The following is a 25,234-nucleotide window of genomic DNA, read 5'->3' on the forward strand; positions in this document are numbered from 1 at the left end:
AAAAAAAAAAAAAAAAAAAGAGAGAGCGAGCTCATCATAAAATAAAGCTAATCTTTATACTGACTTGCTAATCACTACAAATCCAGCAACTGTTTTTTGTTTTTGTTTTTATTTTATTTATTTATTTATGGCTGTGTTGGGTCTTTGTTTCTGTGCGAGGGCTTTCTCTAGTTGTGGCAAGCGGGGGCCACTCTTCATCGCGGTGCGCGGTGCGCGGGCCTCTCACTATCGCGGCCTCTCTTGTTGCGGAGCACAGGCTCGGCGCAGGCTCAGTAATTGTGGCTCACGGGCCCGTTGCTCCGCGGCATGTGGGATCTTCCCAGACCCAGGGCTCGACCCATGTCCCCTGCATCGGCAAGCGGACTCTCAACCACTGCGCCACCAGGGAAAGCCAGCAACTGTTTTATATAACAGCTTTACTGGAGAAATTATTCACATACCATAAAAATTCACTCTCTTAGCATTAGCCTTAGCTCACTAGCTTTTGGAATGCATCTAGCATAGTCTCTACTGGTTGTGAAGTGTGGACAAAGGAGCTAGACAGACTCGAGGGTGTTTGAGGGACGACCTCGGACAAGCTCTTGGATCCCCGTGAGCCTCTGTTACTTCTATAAAATGGAGATTACCTTCCTCACTTCATAGGGTTGCTGTTGAGAAGAATAAAAGGTCATTATGTGAGGCGCTTTTCAGAGACAGCCTTGTTACAAATTAAGCCTTGATAAATATCCACCATTATATTCATTCCATAGAAAAAAACTGTCATGCCAAAGGTATTGTATAAGACACAGAGCGAATCACAGCCAACCAAGGATTTAAAGATGTCTTTACAGCAGGGTAGGGGGAACCTAATCATTGCTGAGAGTCTAGCATTCGTGAGGCACTGATAAATGCCTCTATGTATGGAAATTTAAAATGAAAGCATAGTACTGCGAAGTAGGTAGTTTTAATCCCACTTTATAGATGGGAGAACTGAAGTTCAAACAAGTCAAAAGGTTACCCCCAACTCAGTAGCAGCACAGGGGCTGAAATCTCGTTCTACCTGTTCTCAAAAACTTTTAACTATCCCACTTACTTTAGAAATATGTGTCCTGTGGAGAAGAAAATAAACCTAGAGAAGAAAATTCCTACAAACCTCTAGATTTCAAGATCCAGAAGAGTCATTTTAAATGTTATACATGTAATGAGTATACATTAAATGTTTATACGTAATACTGACATGTATATCCCGTACCATCCAGAACTTCAGATAATTTCTGATGGATGGGAACTTTCACTGGCAATTTAGATTTCTAATTGTTATTACCTTACTTTATTATAAAGCATGAAATATAGTTTTTTATAAGGAAATTTATAAGAAAACATAATCAAAAGTTGTAAAATGAATAAATCCTAAGGGAAAGAACTGAATTCGCATTTTGAAAAGAGTAAAAGAATATGGATGATTGAGAATAAAAAATAGAGAGAATAAGATAAATGGGTTTTCCAGAGGATAGGTTTTTTTTTCCTGTTTTAAGGAAAATAAGGTATAAAGATATTTTCATGTATCCAGTATTTCTTAAATACTATTGTAGATTACTAGTTTTTTAATGCAGCATCCTCTCCACAAGGATTTCTTTTTTATTTTTAACCAATAGCTACCTTGATATTGTAAGTAGCTGAGGGCAGAGTACGTGTCTTAATCGCTTTTGCGTCACCAGTATCGGGCACAGTGCTGATTCGGACACTCACCCAATCCTGGAGAGTAGGCAGAAGGAGGAACCTCATGATAATATATAGCTCTGGGGGGGGGGGGTGGGGGGATGAACTGGGAGATTGGGATTGACATATATACACTAATATGTACAAAATAGATAACTAATAAGAACCTGCTGCATAAAAATAAATGAATAAAATAAAATTCAAATTCAAAAAATAATATATAGCTGTCTGGAAGAAAGCTCTTGTTAGTCTGTTTCTTCTCCCCCAGACTTCATTAATGTTTTAGGAAGAATACTGAATATTCTAAGAGAGTGTTGTCCAATAGCACTTTCTATGGTGATGGAAATATTCCATACCTGTGTGGTCCAACAGCCATCACTAGTCACCGGAGACTCTTGAGCACTTGAAATGTGACTAGTGCAAGCGAGGAAGGTGATTTTTAATTTTGTATAATTAATTTCAAATAGTCACCTGTGGCCAGTGGCCACCTCATTAGACACCGCAGTTCTGACAAAAACACTGCATTCTAATAATATGTTCTTCATTTTTGAGCACAGATTATAGTATCAGGCACAGGCAGATTTTTTTTTAATTTTAAGGTTTATTTATGGAATGGATTTCCATGATTTCATACTGACATGTCTTTATTTTGGGTTTTTTTGTTTTTGTTTTTTTGGGTTTTTTTCTTTCATTTTGTTTTTAATAAGCCAATTTTCAAATAGGAAGTTAGTCCTATCTTTGCTTAGACAAATGATGCCCCAGACACTGCCACACTAGGGGCATCTGTCCGATGTTTTAAAGAAATGATGATATAGCCCTATCCTGGATTCTACATGTTATCTTGGAAATAGTGGATAGAGTTTCTTTGCTGCATTTTTTAAGACCAGATAAAGTTTGGTTCCATTTTAGACAATTAAAAGGAAATGCAAATACTTCCAAGTTTAAAGAATCAAGCACTGGAGGCCACAAAAGGAAAACTGAGGACTAAATTTTCAAGGCACCATGGTTTTCTTCATATATTAAATCTATAAAAGCAATGATAATGAAGGAATCAAGACACACATTTTATAACTGAAGCTCAGTTAATCAGATTTCACGCCAAGCTCAAGCACCACTAACCACCACTCTTGTCCTGTCCCCAGAGAAACTTAGCTCTTATTGGAACATCCCTCCTCTAAAAGCAGACAGGCAAAAATAAAAATCAATCTGTCTCTAAAAATCCAACCCTTCTTTTTCCTTCAAGGTCCAACTAGTCAAACTTCTTGTGGGGAGAGAAGCAGAAGCATGGTTTAGGACGTTTCATGTTATTTCTACCCTCACCACTCTGTGCCCCTGGATAGCTGTTAATTAGCAAGATAAAAATAGTACATAAAATAAGCCAGTGACCAGATCACTCAAGACTTCCTTAAAGAAAAAGAGAAATAAATCATTCTACTATTATTTTATTTACCCTATCGGTTTACCCAGTTCATAACAATTAAGCCTTATCTGCCATCTATGGCAAGTGACCCTTGATAATACCTGTCTTATTATAAATGTCTCATTTTAACCCTCTTTTCCATAAATGGACTCAATGTGTTACTTTATAAGTAATCTGTATTCTACTTTCATAACTAGTCCTGTTGTACCGTCTTCTCTGAAAATCTTAAAACCTAAGTGTTTAGAAAGCATCTTAGCCAGTATTTTGATCAGTGATTTTTTTACTGAACAACACAATTGTAAAGATTACACTATGGTTCTATAGTATTTTAAAACTTGCAAAGCCTTTCCATGTGCACAATCAAATTGTAACTCCAGGGCTTCCCTGGTGGCGCAGTGGTTAAGAGTCCGCCTGCCGATGCAGAGGACACGGGTTCGCGCCCCGCTCCGGGAAGATCCCACATGCCACGGAGCGGCTGGGCCCGTGAGCCATGGCCGCTGAGCCTGCGCGTCCGGAGCCTGTGCTCCGCAGCGGGAGAGGCCACAGCAGTGAGAGGCCCGCGTACCGCCAAAAACAAACAAAAAAACAAATTGTAACTCCAGGGAAAGACAAGTCCAAGGAGGAGGATAGTTTGCCCAACGTGGTGTGGTCGTGAGGATCACGACCTGTGGATGTCACACAGACTGGAATTCCCATCCTGGCTCCACGGCTTACTAGCTGTGCGACTCCAAGAAAGCCCTTGATCTCTCTAAGCTCATAGAGAACTAATGGGAAATAGATGAGCTAATATGTATGAATTTCTCAGCATGATGTCTGACACATGAGAACCACTCTCAAAGTTAGCCATAGCCACGGCTGCCATGTACAGCTGTGCAGGAGAGCGAGGGGGGCAGACATCTTGCCTCTTCCACTTTCCAAGCCATCTGCTCTGACACTGGCCTTCAGGACAAAGGGGCACCTTTATCTAATGTTTTCAGAGCGACTCTCTAGTTGCCTACAGGGCTGTGTCCACTCCACATGGACGCTTTTCCAGATCCCACGAGGACACCTCCAGGGCTAGTGGAATCCCTGGTCACAGGTGACGATGATTACCCCATGACTACCACCCAGTCAGGAAATAGTAAGCAGACAGATCTAGACTTCCAAAATCTAGACTTCTGACTCCAAATCTAGTCTTTTTTCTACAATACTCCCTTGCCTCTGTATCTTCTCAAATGAAGGATGCCTATGAAAGTGCTTTGTGTGGAACAAAAGGTGACAAGAATGTCAGCTGCTACTTAAATTTTCCATTATGAATCAAGGTACCCTCCTAGTTCTTGTATGACTCCAAAGGACATGGCATGTATTCAGGAAAAACTGTCATTGCAGAATAGGGTGGAATCAAGAGTTATTTGTGGCACTAGCAACCTCAGAGATAAAGGCATCAGTGGTTATGCTAATGAAGCAGGTGTGTTAGAGCAGCTCTATTGAAATAACAGGCTAGAATGACACAGAGGACAGTTGGTCTGGGTGTGAAGAACCTGTTGTTACCACTGAGGTATCATGTGGCAGGAGCAACTTTTCTCTTTGGCAGCAGACATAGATCTTGTTCTAGCACTTGTTCGTCCGTGTTTTCTCAGGAGAGAAAGATATCGCAAAACAAAAAAATACTCATTCTGCTCCCCACAAAAACATCATCTTTAAAATGCACCAAATTGAATCCACTTTGTAAGTTTAATTAAAACCTTACTTGAGTTAAACTCACAAAGTTCAGTTCAACGTGTTTAAAATTGTGCCTGCCGGGGGCGGGGGGGAAACGGGGACGGGGGAGGGTTGGATTGGGAGTTTGGGATTAGCAGATACAAACTACTATACATAGAACAGATAAACAATGAGGTCCTACTGTATAGCACATGGAACCATATTCAATATCCTATGATAAGCCATCATGGAAAAGAATATGCTATTTACTAGTAGAAGAATCCTTCCTCCTTTGAGATCTTAAGAACTGCTTAGAGAAGTAGTTGAGCACTGAAAAGTGAATTATGTAGTTTCACGTTGTACACAGCACCATCTGTTGGGGAAATCGATTAACAATTTTGAAAAATTCTGGAGGAAAAAGGAAAAATTGAACTTAACCAAATCAGGACTGTGGTTGGGGTGTAAGAAAAAAATAGAAGAAGCGAAAAAGCCCCAAACTATTAATTAAACCATAACAAGATGCTAATCTGCTTTCAGTCCACTGCCAGAAAACTTACTTTTAAGTGGATTCAGCGATGCCCACCTGGTGCATAACTGGGCCAGAACAGTTCCCTCACCCCTACTAGTCAGGAAATGAAAATGGGACCGAAGCAGATGAACATTAATAATGCCAGGTTTTATATATGTCTGTGTAATGTACTTCTTGCAATTACATGTCTTTATGAAACATTAGTGGGTCAAAAAATGACATGAGACACCCTGTCCCATGTGTCACACAGAGTGGGGCTCTGTGCGATCCAGGGACAGTGAAGGGGTCTGAGAGACCGGGTGTTAGCTTCCGTCACCTTTAGTGTCGATGTGAATAGAGGCCGATGTGCCAGACACGGCAGGTCTAGGCCCCTTAGAGCTCAGTGCGCTTCTCTGTTTGCTGCATAGGCCGGGTTACGGATTGATGGTGTTTAGCTTTAAGACATTATATACGATCCGGATTTTGAAGATAGGATTATATAAATTGTTTCTTGTCTGGATATAGTACCGATGGTTAAACGAAGGGTTGAAGAAAGTTTGTAAGGGGGCTAATTGCAGTAAGCAGATGTGGAAGAACATTTTTCTGGAAAATAACAGGGAGAAGCAGATGCAAAGAATACAAGGCTTCTGCAATCATGGAGGAAAACCTTAGAATGATTATTCCAGCATGGCCAAACACACCCTCTTCTCACTTCTCTGTTTCCAGGAAGCCTTCCCTAAACCCCAGTCTAAGTTAGATACACTTGGTAAATACTTCTATTGCACCTGGCCTGTCTTCTTCTGTAACAAGCAGTTTTGAACTTTGCTCTCTTCCTTAGTGGACTGTAAAGTCCATGAGGGCAAGGAATGGCTCTGACTGGTGACAGTCATTATGCCCAATGAATATAACAGCCCTTAGCAGTGTTGTCACTTCGTCATAATTTGTTGAAGAAATGCAGAAATGAATGAGTTGTATCCCGGCATGTGCTGCCACTCTTGACAATACATTTCCTCAATAGTTCAGTGACCCATACCCAAGACAGGAAGCAACTTTCTAAAAGAACAGATGCCACAAACAAATGGGGAGAGGAGGTCTGGGAAGCCGGAGAAGGGCACATAATGATTAGGAATTAGTTTTCTAAAAATAACTTTAAGATATATGATTGTCAGCAATTATACGGATTGCAAAAACTGGAGGGGAAAACAAACAGGTATATCATTGTTTCCAGACATTCTGCATCATTAGCACTCAGTTATTTGTGCAAATCTGAATAACAAAGAAGGTCCCTACCTTGGGTAGTTAAAGATGTAAAATAATGCTGATCCAGACACACATATAGCAGATGCCAGAATTCAATAAGAATATGAGTTAAATTACTAAAATGATGGGACCTTTCTGTACTGTCTTTGCAACTTTCCATGAATCTAATTATTTCAAAGTAAAAATTGAAAAGTTTCCTGCTGTGTTTATGTTGAGGAAGAAGGGTCAAGTATATCATTTGAGGGTTTTTTCCTGTAACATCCAAGGGTGGGCTTGTTCCAAAAGTTGCATTTTAGGTGGAGCTGAACTTTAATTCCAAAGAAATGAAGGTTTATAAATTTCTGAAATATTTCAGTGAATATATTACAACTGTTCTATTGTTCCACATATTCTACAGCCAGAGTTAAATATTATAAATTTATCTTTTATTGCCTTCATTTCCCCCAATTTATCTGCTACTTAATTTTCTATGATTGGTGATATTTTCCCTTAAAAACTGAATGAAATTAAAATGATAGCAGTTCCGATTTATATACTTGTAGAGATGCAAAACAGAGACAGTGTGATTTAAAAAAAAAAAAAAAAAACAGTCCAACCTTAGATCTGCCACAGACTGGCTCTATGGCTCTCCTCTATCTCCAAGGTTGTATGACCTTGGAAAGAATACGTAATCTAAATTATTATGTCAACAGATCTGTGCTGGCGGATTTGTATCATTTATTTGTCATATCCACCCCAGAGGTAACTTTTCTTATCCTGATCTTATAAACAAGTTACCTAGGGCTCAGCGTTAAGGAACTCCTCCAAGATCCAAGCTCACTGGTTTGAGAACTGGATTTGAACCGAAGGTACCTGTCTACAAAGACTTTCCACAGACCCATACTAGCTAGCATGCCGTTTTGAATTCTGACATTCTAAGACTCCCGTTTTTTCCCACCGCTCAGTATCAAATACTCCATTCATAGAAGAGCAAGCTGAGAGAACATTCACATGACCAGAAATGAAACCCTAGATAAAGAAATCATCCTGGGCTTCCCTGGTGGCGCAGTGGTTGAGAGTCCGCCTGCCGATGCAGGGGACGCGGGTTCGTGCCCCGGTCCGGGAAGATCCCACATGCCGCGGAGCAGCTGGGCCCGTAAGCCATGGCCGCTGGGCCTGCGCGTCGGAGCCTGTGCTCCGCAACGGGAGAGGCCACAACAGTGAGAGGCCCGTGTACCGCAAAAAAAAAAAAAAAAAAAAAAGTAATCATCCTTTGTGAAAACTCGAGGTTGTATTCCTTCTATAGACTGTTCACACTCAAACCTGACCAGATCACAAACAGCCTTCAGAAAACAAATTCCATACAGGAAAGAGAGTCATGGCCCCATTGGACCATGTTATCAAGACATTTAGTGCATGTAAGAGTGAGGCAGAACTAATCACTGTGATCATTTGAATGCTTTAAGAAAAACTCATTTTGTGGGAACATGATTTCAATCCTGTTATTTAGGATTCATTGTATTATGACCTTCACACCCATTCATATTTGCAAAGCATTTTATGATCCTTCTTGCTCTGTTGCAAAATCTGTTACAGAGAATGTTGTCCCAGCTTTTACAAATAAACTAAAGGAGTTACAAGGTACTTAAGACATTTATCATTCATCAGCGAGGCAAGAATGCTGCAGAACATCAGCTTCCATTTCTTATGCAGCAGAAAGCGCCACTATCATGAGAGCTTTGTGCTCCTGGAGTGGGGCCAATACGAAGTCATGTCACCTTTTGGACCAGGGTGTTTGCACATCCATCCATTACTCATCCGTTTATCAACCACTACACACATGCCAGGTAGTCTGCAAAGACACTGTGTTAAACGGTGGTTGGAGTCCATGTCTGTGTGATTTCATCCGTTCCCCCAGCCTGGTCTTAGGTTCTAATCTCAGCTCTAAAGCAGACCAGCTAAGTCAATTTGGGTAAGTCACTTAACGTCTCTGAATTTCAGACACTTACTTTACCAAAATGCTATGTGGGCAAAATAGTAATTGACCCGCCACAAAGAAGACATGCAGTAAGTGTAAATTTTAACCTTCTTCCTGGCCAAACCTATTTCAGAACTCACCTCTCTCTTTTCCCTGTGATGTGTGTGTGTGTGTGTGTGTGTGTGTGTGTGTGTGTGTGAGAGAGAGAGAGAGAGAGAGAGAGAGAGAGAGAGAGAGAGAGAGAGAGGAAACTTTGCTAGTAACAAATTAAAAAGAGAGAAAGAGAGAGGGATCCAGGGTTCTTTCATAGTCTACGCACTATGAATCACCCTGAAAGGTAAAAAGCTCTTAATATTTTTTTATGCCCTTGCCTCCTTTAATTCTATAGCTATGGAGTGGTTTAGTATATCCTTTTAAAAATAAAACTATTTTAAACTAGTAGATATTTATTGTTGCCCCATAAGCTCCTCTTCTCATATTGAAACATCCTTGAGTTGTTTTTCATGGGATCCTGTTGTCATATTTTTAATAATTTGGGTTCTGGATTTTTAAGGACAGATACAGGGTGAGAGTCTACTAAGACCTCGCTTCTCAAATGTGTCAAGTCATAAAGTCACCTGAGTTGAGTATGGAAATTTCAGGTTCCACCCCTGGCCTACCAACTCAGAATCTCCATGAGAGAAGGCTAGGAATCTCTGCTTTTAATAGGTAGCACCGGTGTTGCTTCTGATCTGGCCAGTCTGGGGCACACTCCTCTGGGAGCTAGGTTCTCTGTGGGTAGGAATATGATCCAGGCACCATGTTTGTGGTGCGCATTACTTGGTTGAGTTTATCTCTGTATGTAAAGGGTGGGAACAAAGCAAAGATTCTTGGTAATATCTTCCTGCTTCTCTGGTCTAAGTAATAGACCATTTTAAACTCTGATTAAATTCAGTCCTGGACAGAACAGTGGCGTTGTTCGTTTTTACATGATCAAACTTCATTCCTATTTGCCTGGAAATCTGACTTTTTTTGATACGCCTTTTTAGTTTACAAATAGCAATATAGCACAGTATACCATAGTATGAATATATCATAATTTATCTAACCTCTGTCCTACGATAGCCAATAAAATCTTGTGGTAGGCGTCCAGGCCGTAAGCATCCTGTAGTGACTTTACTGGTTTCACCTCTTCCTCTTCCCTCCTCACATTTACCTACTTATCCACATCATTTACTTTCTTATTTGTGCAGATATCCTAGAGTGTAATGGCCCAGCCTTCAACTGTAGCTCTTGAAAAGATTATAAACCAATATTTAGTATTAGTATTTTTATACTTCTATTAACTTTTATTCTCAGAGGAAAAAAGTTAAAAATATTTTAAGTAGACATATATACAGAATGTAATCTGGTTAAGGGAAGATATCTTTTCTGCATTTCATCATGCAGAGGCCTGGGAATATGAGTAATTCAAGAAGGTGTATGATTCTACTTAAAAAATGGGGCATGGAGACGCCAATGCCTGATATCCACACGTTAGTTATTCCACTAGGTTAAGCCTTATCTTTAAAGTACCCGTTAAAATACACATTGAAGGTCAATAATTATGCAAGTTTTAATGGTGACAGAGGAATTGCTAAAAGCTTCAAAATAGAGTACAACACAGAGGGTCCCTGAGTCACTGGCAAATCCTGAAAGACGTCAGAAATTCAGTGTGGACTTAGAAATCTGAGCTTCTCCATTTACCACTCATCTGCTGCATCTGAGGGGTACCCCCTCACCTTCTGTTTGGGGTGGCCTTAATGCTTCATCCAAGGTAAGACGGCATAAGTGTAGCCAAGCGACCTCTACTACGCCAACTGTAGTTCTTCCCAATCCACTGCTGTTAGTTTCCAGGGGTGAGACATCTGTCTCTACCTTAACTCCGCACAGATGTATGTGCACACACCCAAACACACACACAAGCAGCTGAGAAGTCCACATTATCACAATTCCTCCGAAAGATGCCTCACTCCCACCGGTACGTCCAGAATAATCTTGAGTAAACTTAATACTCACAGGATACACGCTTGTTACAGGCAGAGTTAGGAAATCTGTCTTGGTTGAAGGGTATAATTTCATGGCAGAGTCCATGTAAACTGCTTGCACTGTGTGGAGTCCTAAGTCTTTTCTAAAGGAGAACATAATCACAGGTTTGCAGCTGAAATTAAAAAAGTATCTACTTAGCTGATGGTGATTAGTTGCACAGCAGTTTAAACAAATTATCAGAACTTTTTCAGTTGCAGCATGAGTTATGAACTCTGGAAATTCAGACTTTTTTTTTTTTTTTTTAATAAACTGATTTGACACTACATTTTAAATTTTATTTATTTATTTTTGGCTGTGTTGGGTCTTCGTTTCTGTGCAAGGGCTTTCTCTAGTTGTGGCGAGCGGGGGCCACTCTTCATCGCGGTGCACGGGCCTCTCACTGTCGCGGCCTCTCTTGTTGCGGAGCACAGGCTCCAGATGCGCAGGCTCAGTAGTTGTGGCTCACGGGCCTAGTTGCTCCGCAGTATGTGGGATCTTCCCAGACCAGGGCTCGAACCCGTGTCCCCTGCACTGGCAGGCAGATTCTCAACGACTGCGCCACCAGGGAAGCCCCAGACTTTTTAAAATAAGCCAAATCATGGGAAAGGAAATATACCTGCTCTGTATGGAAAACTTTTATTCTTTATCAATTGGTGAATAGGTGAAAACTTCCCCAGAATATTTTCCTGAGCAAACTTTGATTTCTTCCTGTTTTTCTATACTAGCTTTTTTGTTTTTTTTTTAATTCTTTACCTTTGTTTTCTTTTCCTTCACTAGAGACTCAGTATTTAGGTTTTGACAGAGCAGGGGGGAAGGAGATGGTTAGAAAACAAAAAGGACCAAGATTCCAGTTCCATATTTGATCTGGGGTGAACCCTATTTCTCTCCTAGTTGACAATTAATTTGGTGGTGGTTAATCTGTAAAATGAGAAGATGTCTCTGATCCAATTAGCTAACCATCCGTTTTACCATTCTGCACATTTCTGTGTGGAATATGCTGCTATCTCAGCCCTGTGTCTAACAGAGGCGGCAAACGTGTTCGTAGTGGAGGGACGGTAGGCATGTGCTGTAGGTATCAGAGGAATGAAAAGAGGCTTCTGTGAGTAGCAAACAACAAAAGTAAAACCAACACCCCTCCTTGAAGTGTGGAAATCTCCCCTTTGTTTTGTAGCAACTAAAACCACCCCAGCTACATAAACCCAAAGGTAATGCTATATTATTTCCCACCCTATTCTCACCTCCAACTCCAGTTCTCAGTGTTAATAGTGTAGAAGGTTTCTTCTGCAAATTTCTCTTATAAAAGCATACAAACAGGGACTTCCCTGGTGGTGCAGTGGTTAAGAATCCACCTGCCAATGCTGGGGACACGAGTTCGAGCCCTGGTCCTGGAAGATCCCACATGCCACGGAGCAACTAAGCCTGTGTGCCACAACTACTGAGCCTGCACTCTAGAGCCTGCGTGCCACAACTACTGAGCCCACGAGCCACAACTACTGAGCCCGCGTGCCACAACTACTGAAGCCTGAGTGCCTAGAGCCCGTGCTCCACAACAAGAGAAGCCACCACAATGAGAAGCCTGCGCACTGCAACAAAGAGTAGCCCCCGCTTGCCGCAATTAGAGAAAGCCCGTGCGCAGCAACGAAGACCCAACACAGCCTAAAATAAATTAAATAAATAAATAAAAATATATATATACACAAACATACAGATTACACTTTTCCTCTAAAAAGGATGAGAAGCCCGCGCACCGCAACGAAGAGTAGCCCCCGCTTGCCGCAACTAGAGAAAGCCCGTGCGCAGCAACGAAGACCCAACGCAGCCTAAAATAAATAAATTTAAAAATATATATATATAAACATACAGATTACACTTTTCCTCTAAAAAGGATCACACTGTGCACGTTGCTCTGCCTGCTGCTTCCTTCCTGACTTTATACATGTCAACCACTACCTGCCTGGCTCCCTCCCTCCCTCCGAGCTCACCTTTCCTGTCACCTCCTCAGAGAGGTGTTTCCTGACCCTCCCCACCCCCCCCATCACATTCTATTTCCTCCCCTTGATTTTTTTTTCTTCCTATGTGCTCAGTGGTGTGTGCCCTTCCCCCCTTCCCCCCATTAGAATGTAATCTCCCTGTAAGCGGTGACTTTAGTTTGCTCTCTGCTGTATCCCTGGTGACTAGACGAGTGCTTGCACATAGTGGGTCCTCAGTAAATATTTGGTAAATGGACGAATCTGAATCCTCCTCGTCACTCGTTGCAGGAGTGCTGCGAGTGTGAATGAACCGTGACCTATCTAACCAAGCCCTTACTGATGGGCACGCAGGCTCTTTCAAGCTTTAGTCATTACAAGCAATGCCGCTTTGCCTGTGCTTTTGTAAGAAAGACGTCAGAGAATGGGATTGCTGGGTCCAAGGGTAGATGCGTTTTCATTTTGAGTAGAAGATGCCCAGTTACACTGTCAAAAGATTATTGCCATTCACACCCACCAGCAATGACTAAAAGCATCTGTTTTCCCCCAGTTTTCTCTGTAGCAGGAGATTGTATCTTGTTTGTAGCAGGAGATTGTATCTTGTTGGAATTGGTATTTCCACGTAAATTACCGAGTTTGAATATTGTAACATAAAGTTTATTGGCCGTTTTCTGTGAATCGCCTGTTTATAACATTTTGCTAGTTTCCGTTGGCTTCTCTGTCATCTTATCAACTTGTAGCTGCCGTTGATATTGAGCATATTAGTTCTTCATTTGTCACGTGTGGCTATTACCTTTCCCAGTCTACCTTTTGTCATTCAAGTTTATTATTCTTGTCATAGAAAGCTTTACATTTTTATATAGTCAGAACTGACTTTTAGGCCTCTGGGTATCCAGTTTTGAGTAGGAAAGTTTCTCCTATTGAAGGCTAAAAGGTATTCTCTTGATTTTTTTGATAATATTTTAATTTTTTAAGTAGTTAAGTCTCTTGTCCATCTGGAATTTGTATTAATATATGATAAGATATATAGTGATTTAGCGTTGTTCTTCCACATAGATGTTTGATTATGTTAACACTGTCCTTTAAATAAACTATCTTTCCCCCACTGAACTGAAGTTTAAATATGACTTTGATTTAAATATACTAAATACATAATATATATATAAAAGTACATATATATGACTGACACATATACTATATATATGTATATGTGTTTATGTATACACATATATAAAGTTGAATTTCTTTTTAAAAAATTATTTATTTTGGGCACGTTGGGTCTTCGTGGGCGTTTCTCTAGTTGCGGTGAGCAGGGGCTACTCTTCATTGCAGTGCACTTGCTTCTCGTTGCGGAGCACGGGCTCTAGGCGCACGGGCTTCAGTAGTTGTGGCTCGCAGGCTCTAGAGCGCAGGCTCAGCAGTTGTGACGCACGGGCTTAGTTGCTTTGCTAAGCAACTAAGTGGGTACTTCCAAGACCAGGGTTTGAACCCACGTCCCCTGCACTGGCAGGCGGATTCTTAACCACTGCGCCACCAGAGAAGTCCTGATAAAGTTGAATCTATTTCTTGATTCTCTGTTTTTGTCCCCCTGACCTATTTGTCTATTATTATCTATTTCTTATATTCTTATATTTCTCTCTATATCTGTTTTATTGTGATACTTATAGGTTAAGTTTTCAAATCTTATAAATTCCCCCTCACAAATCTACTTTTCCAAAATACTCTCGGTTACTCTCAAATATTGCATACGATTTTTTTTAATGGTTTATTTCAATTAAACCTACCAGAATTCTGCATAAAGCTGGGCTTTTGAAAGAAACCCATCTGGCTGCACCACGGGAGGTAGACTGGAGCAAAGGGGAGGCGAGTGACAGGGAGACAGGCTAAGCGGTGGTGCCGGTAATCTACGCAAGTCGAAACGGCGTCTGAACGAGGGGTGTCAGGAGAGCAAGCCCTTTCCAAGACAGAATCAACGGGACTTTGACCTTTGGATGTGAAGTGTAAAGTCAGTCAGTCAAAGCTATTGGACTGGAGGACTGGGCAAAGTGTAAAATAAATCGACCAGAGTTAGGACTACAAGGCAAGAAGTAGGTCTGCAGGTGGACAGAAGGGAAGAAGATGTGTCCACTTGTAAATAGGTTGAGCTTGATGTATGAGGGCCATTGATGAGCAGACAGAAATTGGTGATGATGATACAAATCATTTGGGTAATTTTAAAATATTTTAAAGAGGTTTTCAAATAAAGTTCTAGAGCCTTTCACACATACTGAAGTGCTTACTTTCTTCTTTTTTTTTTTTCCTTACTTTCTTATGAGGCCTTACTTTTTTCTGACTCATTCTTACTTTGGGCATCTTGAGGGCAGGTTATTGTAAAGAAGCACAGAATTAAGGTATCCCTTCTCGAAGAGTAGAAATTTGTCCATATGTGGTGAAATGCCAGTTTTTGAAAATGTTTATTCCTCTTCAGTAGAAATATTTTTCTACAAATACTGTGCATGAATAGCTTTATAATATTTTTGCACAGCTTGGTATTATCTTAAGGTCACTATAGTTTTCTCTTTATCATAAAACTGTTTATACTACTGAATCTAAATAATTTTAACTGTCAATATTACACATCAGTTTGTCTCAAGGTATTGGGTAGATAGGCTTATTCTCATGGCTTTTTCATTCTTTTTTCTTTTCAGAACTTGATAGCCCAGAAGAGTTAGGGAAAAAGCGTATCTGCAGGATTATCACTAAGGATTTCCCCCAGTACTTCGCAGTGGTTTCACGGATTAAGCAGGAAAGCAATCAGATTGGTCCTGAAGGTGGAATTCTGAGCAGTACCACCGTGCCCCTCGTCCAAGCTTCTTTCCCAGAGGGTGCTTTAACCAAAAGAATTCGAGTGGGCCTCCAGGTAATGTTCACAAAAAGTTGTTCTCCTTGGTACGTGGAGAGAGCATGTGAGCATGTTCTGCTCTGAAAACTGTTGTCATGACTCATCCTTATGATATATTGCTAATCGAAGCATTTGGGCCATTTTGGGAATGATTAACCTGTTTTAAATAAAAAGTATTACGTATGAAGTTAGCGTACTGGCTTATAGAAAAAAGGGACATATTTTAGGGTTTTTTTAACCACAGGTTATTGGTCTCAGTGTGTGGAGCAACAAAGCACCAAACAGCACATATACCATTAAAGAAACAAAGTATATTAGATTTGGTTTATAATATGCCACATCATAAAAATCTATAATAGTGAAACTTGCAAGCTTTCAGATTTTAGTTCAAGTAAATCATAAATGCTGGGTTTTAACCAAACCAGTTGGAACTTGTTTTGGTTTGGAAAGCTGGCTGAAAATCTTGGCAAGAATGGTCTTTCTTCCATTTATTCATTTCTGTTAGAACTTAACCAGTACTTTTTTTTCTTATTGAATAAGGAAAATAACCTGAAATAACTTAATTTGTGTTGTTACTTAATATAGTAATTAATAGTTTAACTGAAAGTTCAGTAAACATTTGGAGCTAAAGATACCACCTTACATTTCAGTAGTATGAAGTTCCCTGCAACTGTCTCCCACATTGAATATTCTACCAAATTGCAAAGAAATGAAAAGAATTGTTAGACTAGAACTGATATCCTTTGAAATCTTGTACGCCTTTTTGTTACTTAACTCTAGAAACCTCAATAAAAATTGAGGGTACAAGTTGCCTTTGTAACGTTTTACTGAACGCCCTGCATAGATTTCAAAAATATTGGACTCGGGCTTCCCTGGTGGCGCAGTGTTTGAGGGTCCGCCTGCAGATGCAGGGGACGCGGGTTCGTGCCCTGGTCCGGGAGGATCCCACATGCCGCGGAGTGGCTGGGCCCGTGAGCCATGGCCGCTGAGCCTGCGCGTCCGGAGCCTGTGCTCCACAATGGGAGAGGCCACAACAGTGAGAGGCCCGCATACCGCAAAAAAAAAAAAAAAAAAAAAAAAAAATACTGGACTCAATATTTGTTGTCCTTTGGATTAGACTGAGCGGTTTCTCTGCCATGAGATCTGACATCCTATCTCTTTCATGCAAGCCCATGCCGTCTGTGTTCTACTGGGAACATACTCTAGCTGTAGGTCCTGCTACAGTGTTAGGTTGTTTTTGGTTTTGCTTTATGCCTTCCTGAAATAGTGAGAAAGGATGAAAAAGAACGATTTTTTTTTGCCCCATAAAATTTTTTAAAAGATTTCTTTAAAATAACAAAATTTCTGGAAAGTTATGTTCTCTTCCATTTCCAAATACTGATAAACATATTAAAATGTTAAACTTGACTCAATAAAATATCTAACATAAAAAAAGACTGAAAATACCAAGTGTTGGCAAATACGTAGAAGAACAACTAGGACACTCACATCTGCTGATGAGAATAAAAACTGGTACCGCAACGAGCATTTTGGAAAACATTTTGGCAATTATGTCGTAATGGTGGTCATATGTGTACCAAATAGCAATTTGGCTCTTAGATATATAACTACCAGAAACCCATACATGTGGCCATCAGAAGGCATACACAAGAATGTTAATAGCAGAAGAAAGACATTTTTTTGGTGGTCGTTTTTGGGTTTTTTCTCCTCAGTTAAAAAGTCCACTTTCTGATAAGAGCAAAATGTCCACTTTCATTTAAGGTCCTTTCTCTTGTCTCTAGGCCCAGCCTGTTCCAGATGAAACTGTGAAAAAGATCCTTGGAAACAAAGCAACATTTAGCCCAATTGTCACTGTGGAACCCAGAAGAAGGAAATTCCATAAGCCTATCACAATGACCATTCCAGTGCCCCCGGCCTCCGGAGAAGGTGTCTCCAATGGGTACAAGGGAGACACCACACCCAATCTGCGCCTTCTCTGTAGCATTACAGGTTTGGTTAAGTTGTTGCTGTTTTTGCTATTAATGCTCTAGCATTCGCAATGATTCTGTACAAAGATGGAAAGCCTTTGAACATCCCTGCCAACATTATAAGAGTAGAAAAAAAAAAAGAATAAAACATTTTACTTGTCCATCACCTCATCTCTATTATCCCTGTAATTATTTCTTTAAGATGCTGATAGCATGACATTTTTCAGTGGTATCATTTTTCCTATTAAGTTTAGTGTTAATAGTAGTGCGTTTTTAAGGTGATTGAGGTATTATTGAATCTACTGGAGCATCTAGGTAATCTCTCGGTGACTGAGGTAACAGACCTAGCAACACCCTTTAGGCTATAGGAAATTGCATGGACTTTGGGGGAAACAGAGGCTCCCACAGAGCGCCAGGAGTAGGGAAGAGCCAAGTGAGTATATGATTCTTCTCACCTACTCTATTCACAAGTGTAATCCAATAGACTAAATATGCAGGACTTAGGTGAACACATTTTGTGATAAGCACCCGGAGTCCAGAGCTAATTCATCATTTGATTAACCTGAGTTTATAACTTAAAGATAGGTTTTCCTGTTTGTTTGTTTTTTCTGAAGAGTATTTTTAATGGCTGGTTCCCCTTATAGCCTGGAAAGTTAAATGATTCAGGAAGTATAAAATGACTTTCATTTTAACTTTCCTGATAGTTCTTGACTTCTTTAAAAAATAAAAGAATGGGCTTCCCTGGTGGCACAGTGGTTGAGAGTCCGCCTGCCGATGCAGGGGATGCGGGTTCGTGCCCTGGTCCGGGAGGATCCCACATGCCGCGGAGCGGCTGGGCCCGTGAGCCATGGCCGCTGAGCCTGCGCGTCCGGAGCCTGTGCTCCACAACAGGAGAGGCCACGGCAGTGAGAGGCCCGCATACTGCCAAAATAATAATAATAATAATAATAATAATAATAATAATAATAATAATAATAAAAAATAAAAAATAAAAGAATTATACTATCTGCAACAACAAATCTTTGCACATGTAAATTGTGGCTTAAAATGAATGGCTTAAACTTGTGTGCCCCAAGTTTAAGCCATTCATTAGTATCCAGACAAACAGAAAGGTGATTTTTTTCCTAACCTAATATTATCTTACAAGGAGGTCACTATAGGCTGGTCAAAGTATGAAAGGAGAGGAGAGAGGAGAACTATCTTTCGTACGTGTCGTTAATGAAAGTGCTGAAGTTTTGCGAGTTACTGGCTATACAGAAAGAACAGGATGACGTTAAAAATTTTACAAGGAGCATCTCCCATAGTAAAGTCATATATCTGGTGTTGTTCTCTCAGGGGGCACATCGCCTGCTCAGTGGGAAGACATCACAGGAACTACTCCTTTGACGTTTATAAAGGATTGTGTCTCTTTTACAACCAATGTTTCTGCCAGGTATGGAAATAAAATGATTCCAAAAAGTACTAGGAATTATTTTTATTACCTTTTGGAAAGTAAAAATTGTTGTGCTTAATACCAGTATGATTGTTCTGTAAAATGCTGATGGTGAAGTTGGGCCTAACTCAGAAATTTTAAATTCACTTGGATGTCATTTTATCCGGTTCTCACAGGGAGCCTATAAGGTAGTAAACTTGCTTCTTAGCAATTCATAAAAACGGATAGGATCTTCCTTTCTCTCCCATTTTCCCCCATAAAATTCTTGTTCCTTCCAGAGGTGAAGTAATAAACTCTGAAGCAGGAGTAGAAAGGAAGGCTTGTCGTGGGTATGTGTTAAGAGGGGAAAAAGAATTTTATGGAAAAGAAAATAGAGGAGAAAAATCCTTAGCATTTTCTTAGCAAAAGCATAACAAATAATAAAAGTAGGGTTTCTGTATTTTATAAACAGAGTAAATATCTTTGCTGTTTGTTCAAATGAACAAGTTAATGTTTTGGTTTAGTTCCTTTATATACTCTTTGTTTTAATGGTGAATCTTTAAGATTTGGCTTTGACATCTCCTTATTTTTATACTTTGGATATTTTGTTTTTGTCTCCCTCAGATTTTGGCTTGCAGACTGCCATCAAGTTTTAGAAACTGTGGGGTTAGCCACACAACTGTACAGAGAATTAATATGTGTTCCATATATGGCCAAGTTTGTTGTTTTTGCCAAAATGAATGATCCTGTAGAATCCTCTCTGCGATGTTTCTGCATGACAGATGATAAAGTGGACAAAACTTTAGAGCAGCAAGAGAATTTTGAGGAAGTTGCAAGAAGCAAAGATATTGAGGTACCTTGTTTACAGCAAGTGCTGTAAACAGTTACAGCACTTTGTTACATTCTCCAGACATTGAGTTTTCTTTTGAGGTCCTAATACAGCATGTACTATAAATATCAAATACATTATTGAGTTTAGTTTTTGTTTTAAAATGTGATACAGATTCACTCTCAAATGATTTTAAATGTCTTCGAGGTTATCTTAGTTGGTTAAAATGTAGTACCAACGAATCTAGGTCATGGTTGCGATTTTCCTGTGGCCACTTGAGTTATTTTCATGTTCACTGTCTAGACACATCACCATGATTTTCCTTTTTCAATCACTGGATAAGTATCTAAGAGTCAAAAAAAACTTTCAAACTCTATGGGTAAGTGGTTGATATCAGGCACTTTCTCAAATACGTTTAAAGTTGGTAGAATAGAAATAAATCTAGATTTATATTTGGTAGAATAGAAATAAATCTATAATTCTGTCTTGTACATGTCCATGTTGCCGTTTCCAATCGCAGTTACTAATTGTGAACCGACAGAGTTATTTTTGTGGCAAATAGCACCACCAGAAGTAATTTCCCAATTACAAGACAAACGTGACATAGAAACATGTCGGTCTTTTAAGGTTATATGACTTAAAATCTCAGAATTCTTTCCATTTACCATTAAATTATGTATTTCTTTTACTCCAAAAGGTTCTGGAAGGAAAGCCTATTTATGTTGATTGTTATGGAAACCTGGCCGCACTTACCAAAGGAGGACAGCAACTTGTTTTTAACTTTTATGCTTTCAAAGAAAATAGACTGCCATTCTCCATCAAGGTAAATCACCTTCAAGAGAGACTCTGTGGATTTTCTTTTAAATGCTCTTAAAGAATAAAAAAGATTCTAATGATTTATTCAGTTGGAAATATCCGACCAAACTTAAATTCATAGGAAGAAAGTCAGATTTTTGTTCTAGTTCTACCTGAGTGTACTTTAGAGCCAGGAAAGCTTTATAATTAGTAAAAAGAGTCTCTACCTTTTAAACAGCTAAATGATCATTTATAGGTAGGCAAATGTTTGTGAGACCAAGCAATCTAGAATAACAAAATGCATCCTATCTGGACTGCTCAGTAATCAAATAATGGATGAAATCCAAATTGATTGTTCAAGTTTCATCTTTATTTCTGGTGGAACCCGGGGACATTCTGGAGAGACCATCTTCCTCCTCAGAGAACCAGAGGACACAGGAGAATTGTTTTATTGTTATTACTATTTGCTGCTGTTATGGTTGCTAAAACTGAGGCTTTGAAAGAAAGAAATGATTAGACAGGAAGAAAATACATATAACTCAGACTGTACACTGGATTGTCAGGATGAGACCAGCAGACGTAACATTCCTGTGTTTGGACTAGGAACTGGGCATTCTAAATCTTGCTAGGTTTAAATGTGACTATGTCGGCTGAGCTGTAATCGTTATCACCTTTTCCCTTTACTATTCCTGGTTCTCGAAGGGCTCCATAAAACAAACACGCTTAACTCTTGTGCAGATGGGCAATCCTCAGAAAAGTCTCTTTCTGTAACTGTCAACTACCTAAATTCTTCTAGATTAGAGACACCAGCCAAGAGCCCTGCGGTCGTCTGTCTTTTCTGAAAGAACCAAAGACAACAAAAGGACTGCCTCAAACAGCTGTTTGCAACTTAAACATCACTCTGCCCGCACATAAAAAGGTATCTTTTAATACTGGCTTATTTTAACTTTCTTTCCCTGGCCTTGAAGAAGGGGGCCCTTGGTATGCAATTAAGGAATGCTTTGTAACATGATTAAAGCTCTTGAAACTCAAGTTTTATTAGTCTCTTTGTGTAGACTGACTAAGTCTTGTGACTGTGGTGTCAGATTCTTATGGTTTGTACGATTGAGTCCTCTGTTTATTGCTTCTGCTTCTGCTGGTAGTTCATAGATTTTGTTTGTTTTCAAATAATGTCACACATTAATTTGCCATGGATGTATAGCTTTGATATTTTTTGTTGGCTTCTTTTGGTTTGCTTTGCTTTCTAAAGCAGCTTGCATTTTGTGCTCCCTACTCAGTCCTTTTCATATCCTGATATTCTTTTCCCTGCTGTCCATTATAATATTCCTTGTCTCTGCAATGCATCTTGGAACCAAAAGGAGACAGAGTCAGATCAAGAGGATGAGGTAATATGAACACTTCTGCTTTTACTCTATCGGAGATAGAATAGAAATGGAACTGTATAAAAGAAGTTGCAGAGGGCTGAAGTGTGGGAAATGTATTATATTTTTGCAGATCTTAGCTTAAATGAGGTAAAGCATACTTTTCCTTAAAGAATAATTTACTCTTCCACATGTACAGAAGAGTACTTTAGTACAATCAATAGAATTAAAATCCAGCTAATGACTTAAAAAGAGGAGCTAAAGTTCTTTAAGCATTTTTTAAATGTGATAGATTGGCATGGATAAATATACGTTTGTGCATATTTTCACCTAGTATCCACTGTTATAACTTTTAAATCAAAGATGATGATAATGTATGACATTTTACATGTTTTATGTACTATAAAATATGCGCTCAGTGGCTATTGACAAATATTTGATATTCTATTTAAAGAAATTTATCTTGGCCATTTTTTAAGAGTATAATTGTTCAATTAAATTTTAAATAAACTTTTTCTTATAAGTTATCTCCTAGTATTTCTCCAAGTTATCAGACCACTGGATTTTTAAAACTCACACCTCAGTAATAATAAATAGAATCAGTAGCCTTAAGACTCAGTAACATTACTTCAGTAAAACCATTAACCTCTTTTTAATCTCCTCGTCTACATTTTATGCCTATTAACATATAGAAACAACAGCAGTAATCATAATAATAAACTTTGTGTGCCTTTTTTTCCTTGAATGTACTCACAACGAGTGAGTGTACATCATGATATATGTGCTTTCAATACGAACAAATTTGGGAAAATTTACTGCTCAGCATCAGAAGTCTCTGTAGTGCTTGTCTTTTATTTGTAGTTCCCTGTAGTCTGCTGTGTTGGTGCTCTTATATTTTGCTAAATGATGGTTATTTGGCTAAGAATTGGGGTGGGGTTGTAGAACCACAGTAGGAAATTAGCATTTCCCTGAGGAAAATCCGTAAGAAGAAAAATAAGGATAAACAAGATATCAACATGCCATTCTACAGAATGTTTCAAAATGATGAAAATGTCACAAGGAAGTGGAACATAATCTTCCTCTTTTTTTTCTTTTCCAGAACGAGAAAACGGATAGACGACAGAGCTTTGCATCGTTGGCTTTACGTAAGCGCTACAGCTACTTGACTGAGCCTGGAATGAGTGAGTTTCCTAACACACTTACTAATCTATGTGGATTTTTATAAGAAGAGACATTTTTTCTATACTAACTGAACTTTGGGGTCATGTGAAAACCCAATGGCAGAAGAAAATTGCCGGTGGGAAAACTTTATCATGAGATCTAAGTAATATATTGTATATAGTTGGAGATGTGAGGTACAAACATCCCCAGATCGTAGCTTTAAAAGTGTTTTTAAGCCAGTAGCTATTTTTTTTTTAATTAGAAACATCTATCACTTGAATTTGAAAACCTTGATTTTACCTTGGTAGTTAACTGTGTTAGGAGATAATGTTGTACCAAGGTTGCTTTAAATCCGTGCTCAAAAGAGAAAATATTTACTTTCATCCATGTGGGACGGTATAAAGGATGATAAAGTAACTCTGGTCATCTCATTTTTCTTAATATATGTAGGTCATTATATCTTAGTCCTGATTCCTTTTTGTCCCAGTTGGCAAGAATTATATTTTCCTACCTTCTTGAGGTAGCACTTGTTTACTGATTTATGTTTCCTCCCTCCCTCTCTCTCTCCCCTTCCCTCTGCTCTTTATTAAATATCAGCTCTAAGGCTGGCCTTCACTAGACGGGTTAAACCCTTTTCTTCTCTCAGTGATTGTTTTGGTCCATTGTTAACTGGCTTGCAAGTATCAAGGCATAGGTTCATTCAGTCATATTCATTCGTTCTCTCTGTCTCCCTCCCCCCTCCCTGTGTTTCCCTCATCCTTATGTTTATCACCTCTGGTGATCACTGCCTTCAAGATAATCCTCTCCACCAACAGGAACTAAGAGTGCTGAGAGCAGCAGTGTGTTTGACCGATGTAGCATGGTGCCACTTGAACCATCAGAGGAGGATTTATACAAAAATTATTTTTAAATTAGTGAATCATTTCTAGCTGCTTCCCATTACTCACAGTTACTTGAATTCAGGGAGGATTGGAAATTTACCAGTAAGAACCACAACTCTGGTTTTTCCCATCTTTCCTGAATTCTTGTTTCTGTGGGCCAACATAGCATATTAAATGTGCAGCAGGAAACTACTCTACTACTTCGCTCAGGTGGTCTTAGCATAATCTTCTGCAGTCTAGCTCCTGGAGTACATACTAGGGAAGCTTTTATATTCAGACACCAAATGGGGAGCATAAGAGAAAGGAAACCCAACCACTCTCATGAATGTTCTTCCAGATCTCTTTTTTCCTCTAGCATAAATGTCTAAATCTTTCCAAAACCATAAGAGCTGAAATTAACTCCCATTATGCTACAAAGCAGGGAACGTATGTGTGTATGTAACTAGATGGTTTTTCTATACAACTGAATCTCCTGGGTGGAAGTTTTCCTTGGGATACTCTTTTGCCCCAAAGCTAAGGTTCTCATGGTGTGGATGCTTGGCACTGCCAGGCAGTAGCCTTGAGCTTTGGACAGTCTCCATGGACCAGCTACTTGAGGTTGGGGTACCTCTGGGCAGGCAAGCTCCTATCCGATTTTGGTCCCTAAGGTATTTGTTTGAGGAATATATGAGTTGTAAGGTCAGGTGTGTGTGCTGAGACAATTGAATTTTTCCCACCTCTGAAAGGGTTGCTACTTCTTGGTTAGCTTCAGTTAAGGTAAATGTAGTTTGTCTTCCTTGACTTTTGATAGAAGGAAGAGGGTACTTTTCTCTCTGTTTTACGAGAGGGAGCATAATGGTGGACAGAAGAATGGGAAGAACTAAGAAAGGACTAAAAGAAAACCTAAGGAAATGTTATGGCCCCTGAATTGGTGTTAGAACTCCAAGTGAAGGCAGCTTTTCCTGTACTACCCTGTCCTTTCCGACGCCCCCCTCCAGAAAAAAGATTCTGCTGTAATTCAGTGCCTGACACCCAGAATTCCCTTTGTTATAAAGGGTATCACAAAATATGTATCATTAAAGCATAAAATATGTAACTAATCAGTAAATGGGTTGCTTCGTGCAAAGTATAAAACCCTAGATGTGGTTCAGAAGACTGTTCTGCTTGGTGAAGCCAGACTTCAGTGGTAAAGGAGAGATGCTTTGCCAGTTTCTGGTAGTTATAAAAATAAGTTCTCTTGAGCCATTAAACGGAGCCCAAATCACTGAATTGAAGGAATCCCCAAACCTTCCATTTGCAGTGTGGTGTTTCCAAAATTAAGCCAATGTGGAGAATTGTGACTAGGAGGGGTAATGAATGGGTGAGTTTTTTCCTTAGTTCTTCCACTTTTCTTTAGAATAATATGTAAGCCTAGAAAAGGATATGTTCTGAAT

The 25,234-nt window shown here is 39.5% G+C and overlaps 1 protein-coding gene across 1 annotated transcript in view; it reads left to right on the forward strand.

Annotated features, from left to right (window-relative positions):
* The window catches only part of ANK3 (ankyrin 3), a 328,736-nt gene that overhangs the window by 256,322 nt on the left and 47,180 nt on the right, over positions 1-25,234 (forward strand). Inside the window, 7 exon segments of the mRNA XM_060033488.1 lie at positions 15,181-15,435; positions 17,199-17,406; positions 18,720-18,816; positions 19,420-19,648; positions 20,322-20,447; positions 21,216-21,338; positions 22,880-22,961. Coding sequence (XP_059889471.1) covers positions 15,181-15,435; positions 17,199-17,406; positions 18,720-18,816; positions 19,420-19,648; positions 20,322-20,447; positions 21,216-21,338; positions 22,880-22,961 — 1,120 coding nt within the window.

This window comes from Delphinus delphis, chromosome 16 (assembly GCF_949987515.2).
Source record: "Delphinus delphis chromosome 16, mDelDel1.2, whole genome shotgun sequence".
Classification (NCBI taxonomy): domain Eukaryota; kingdom Metazoa; phylum Chordata; class Mammalia; order Artiodactyla; family Delphinidae; genus Delphinus; species Delphinus delphis.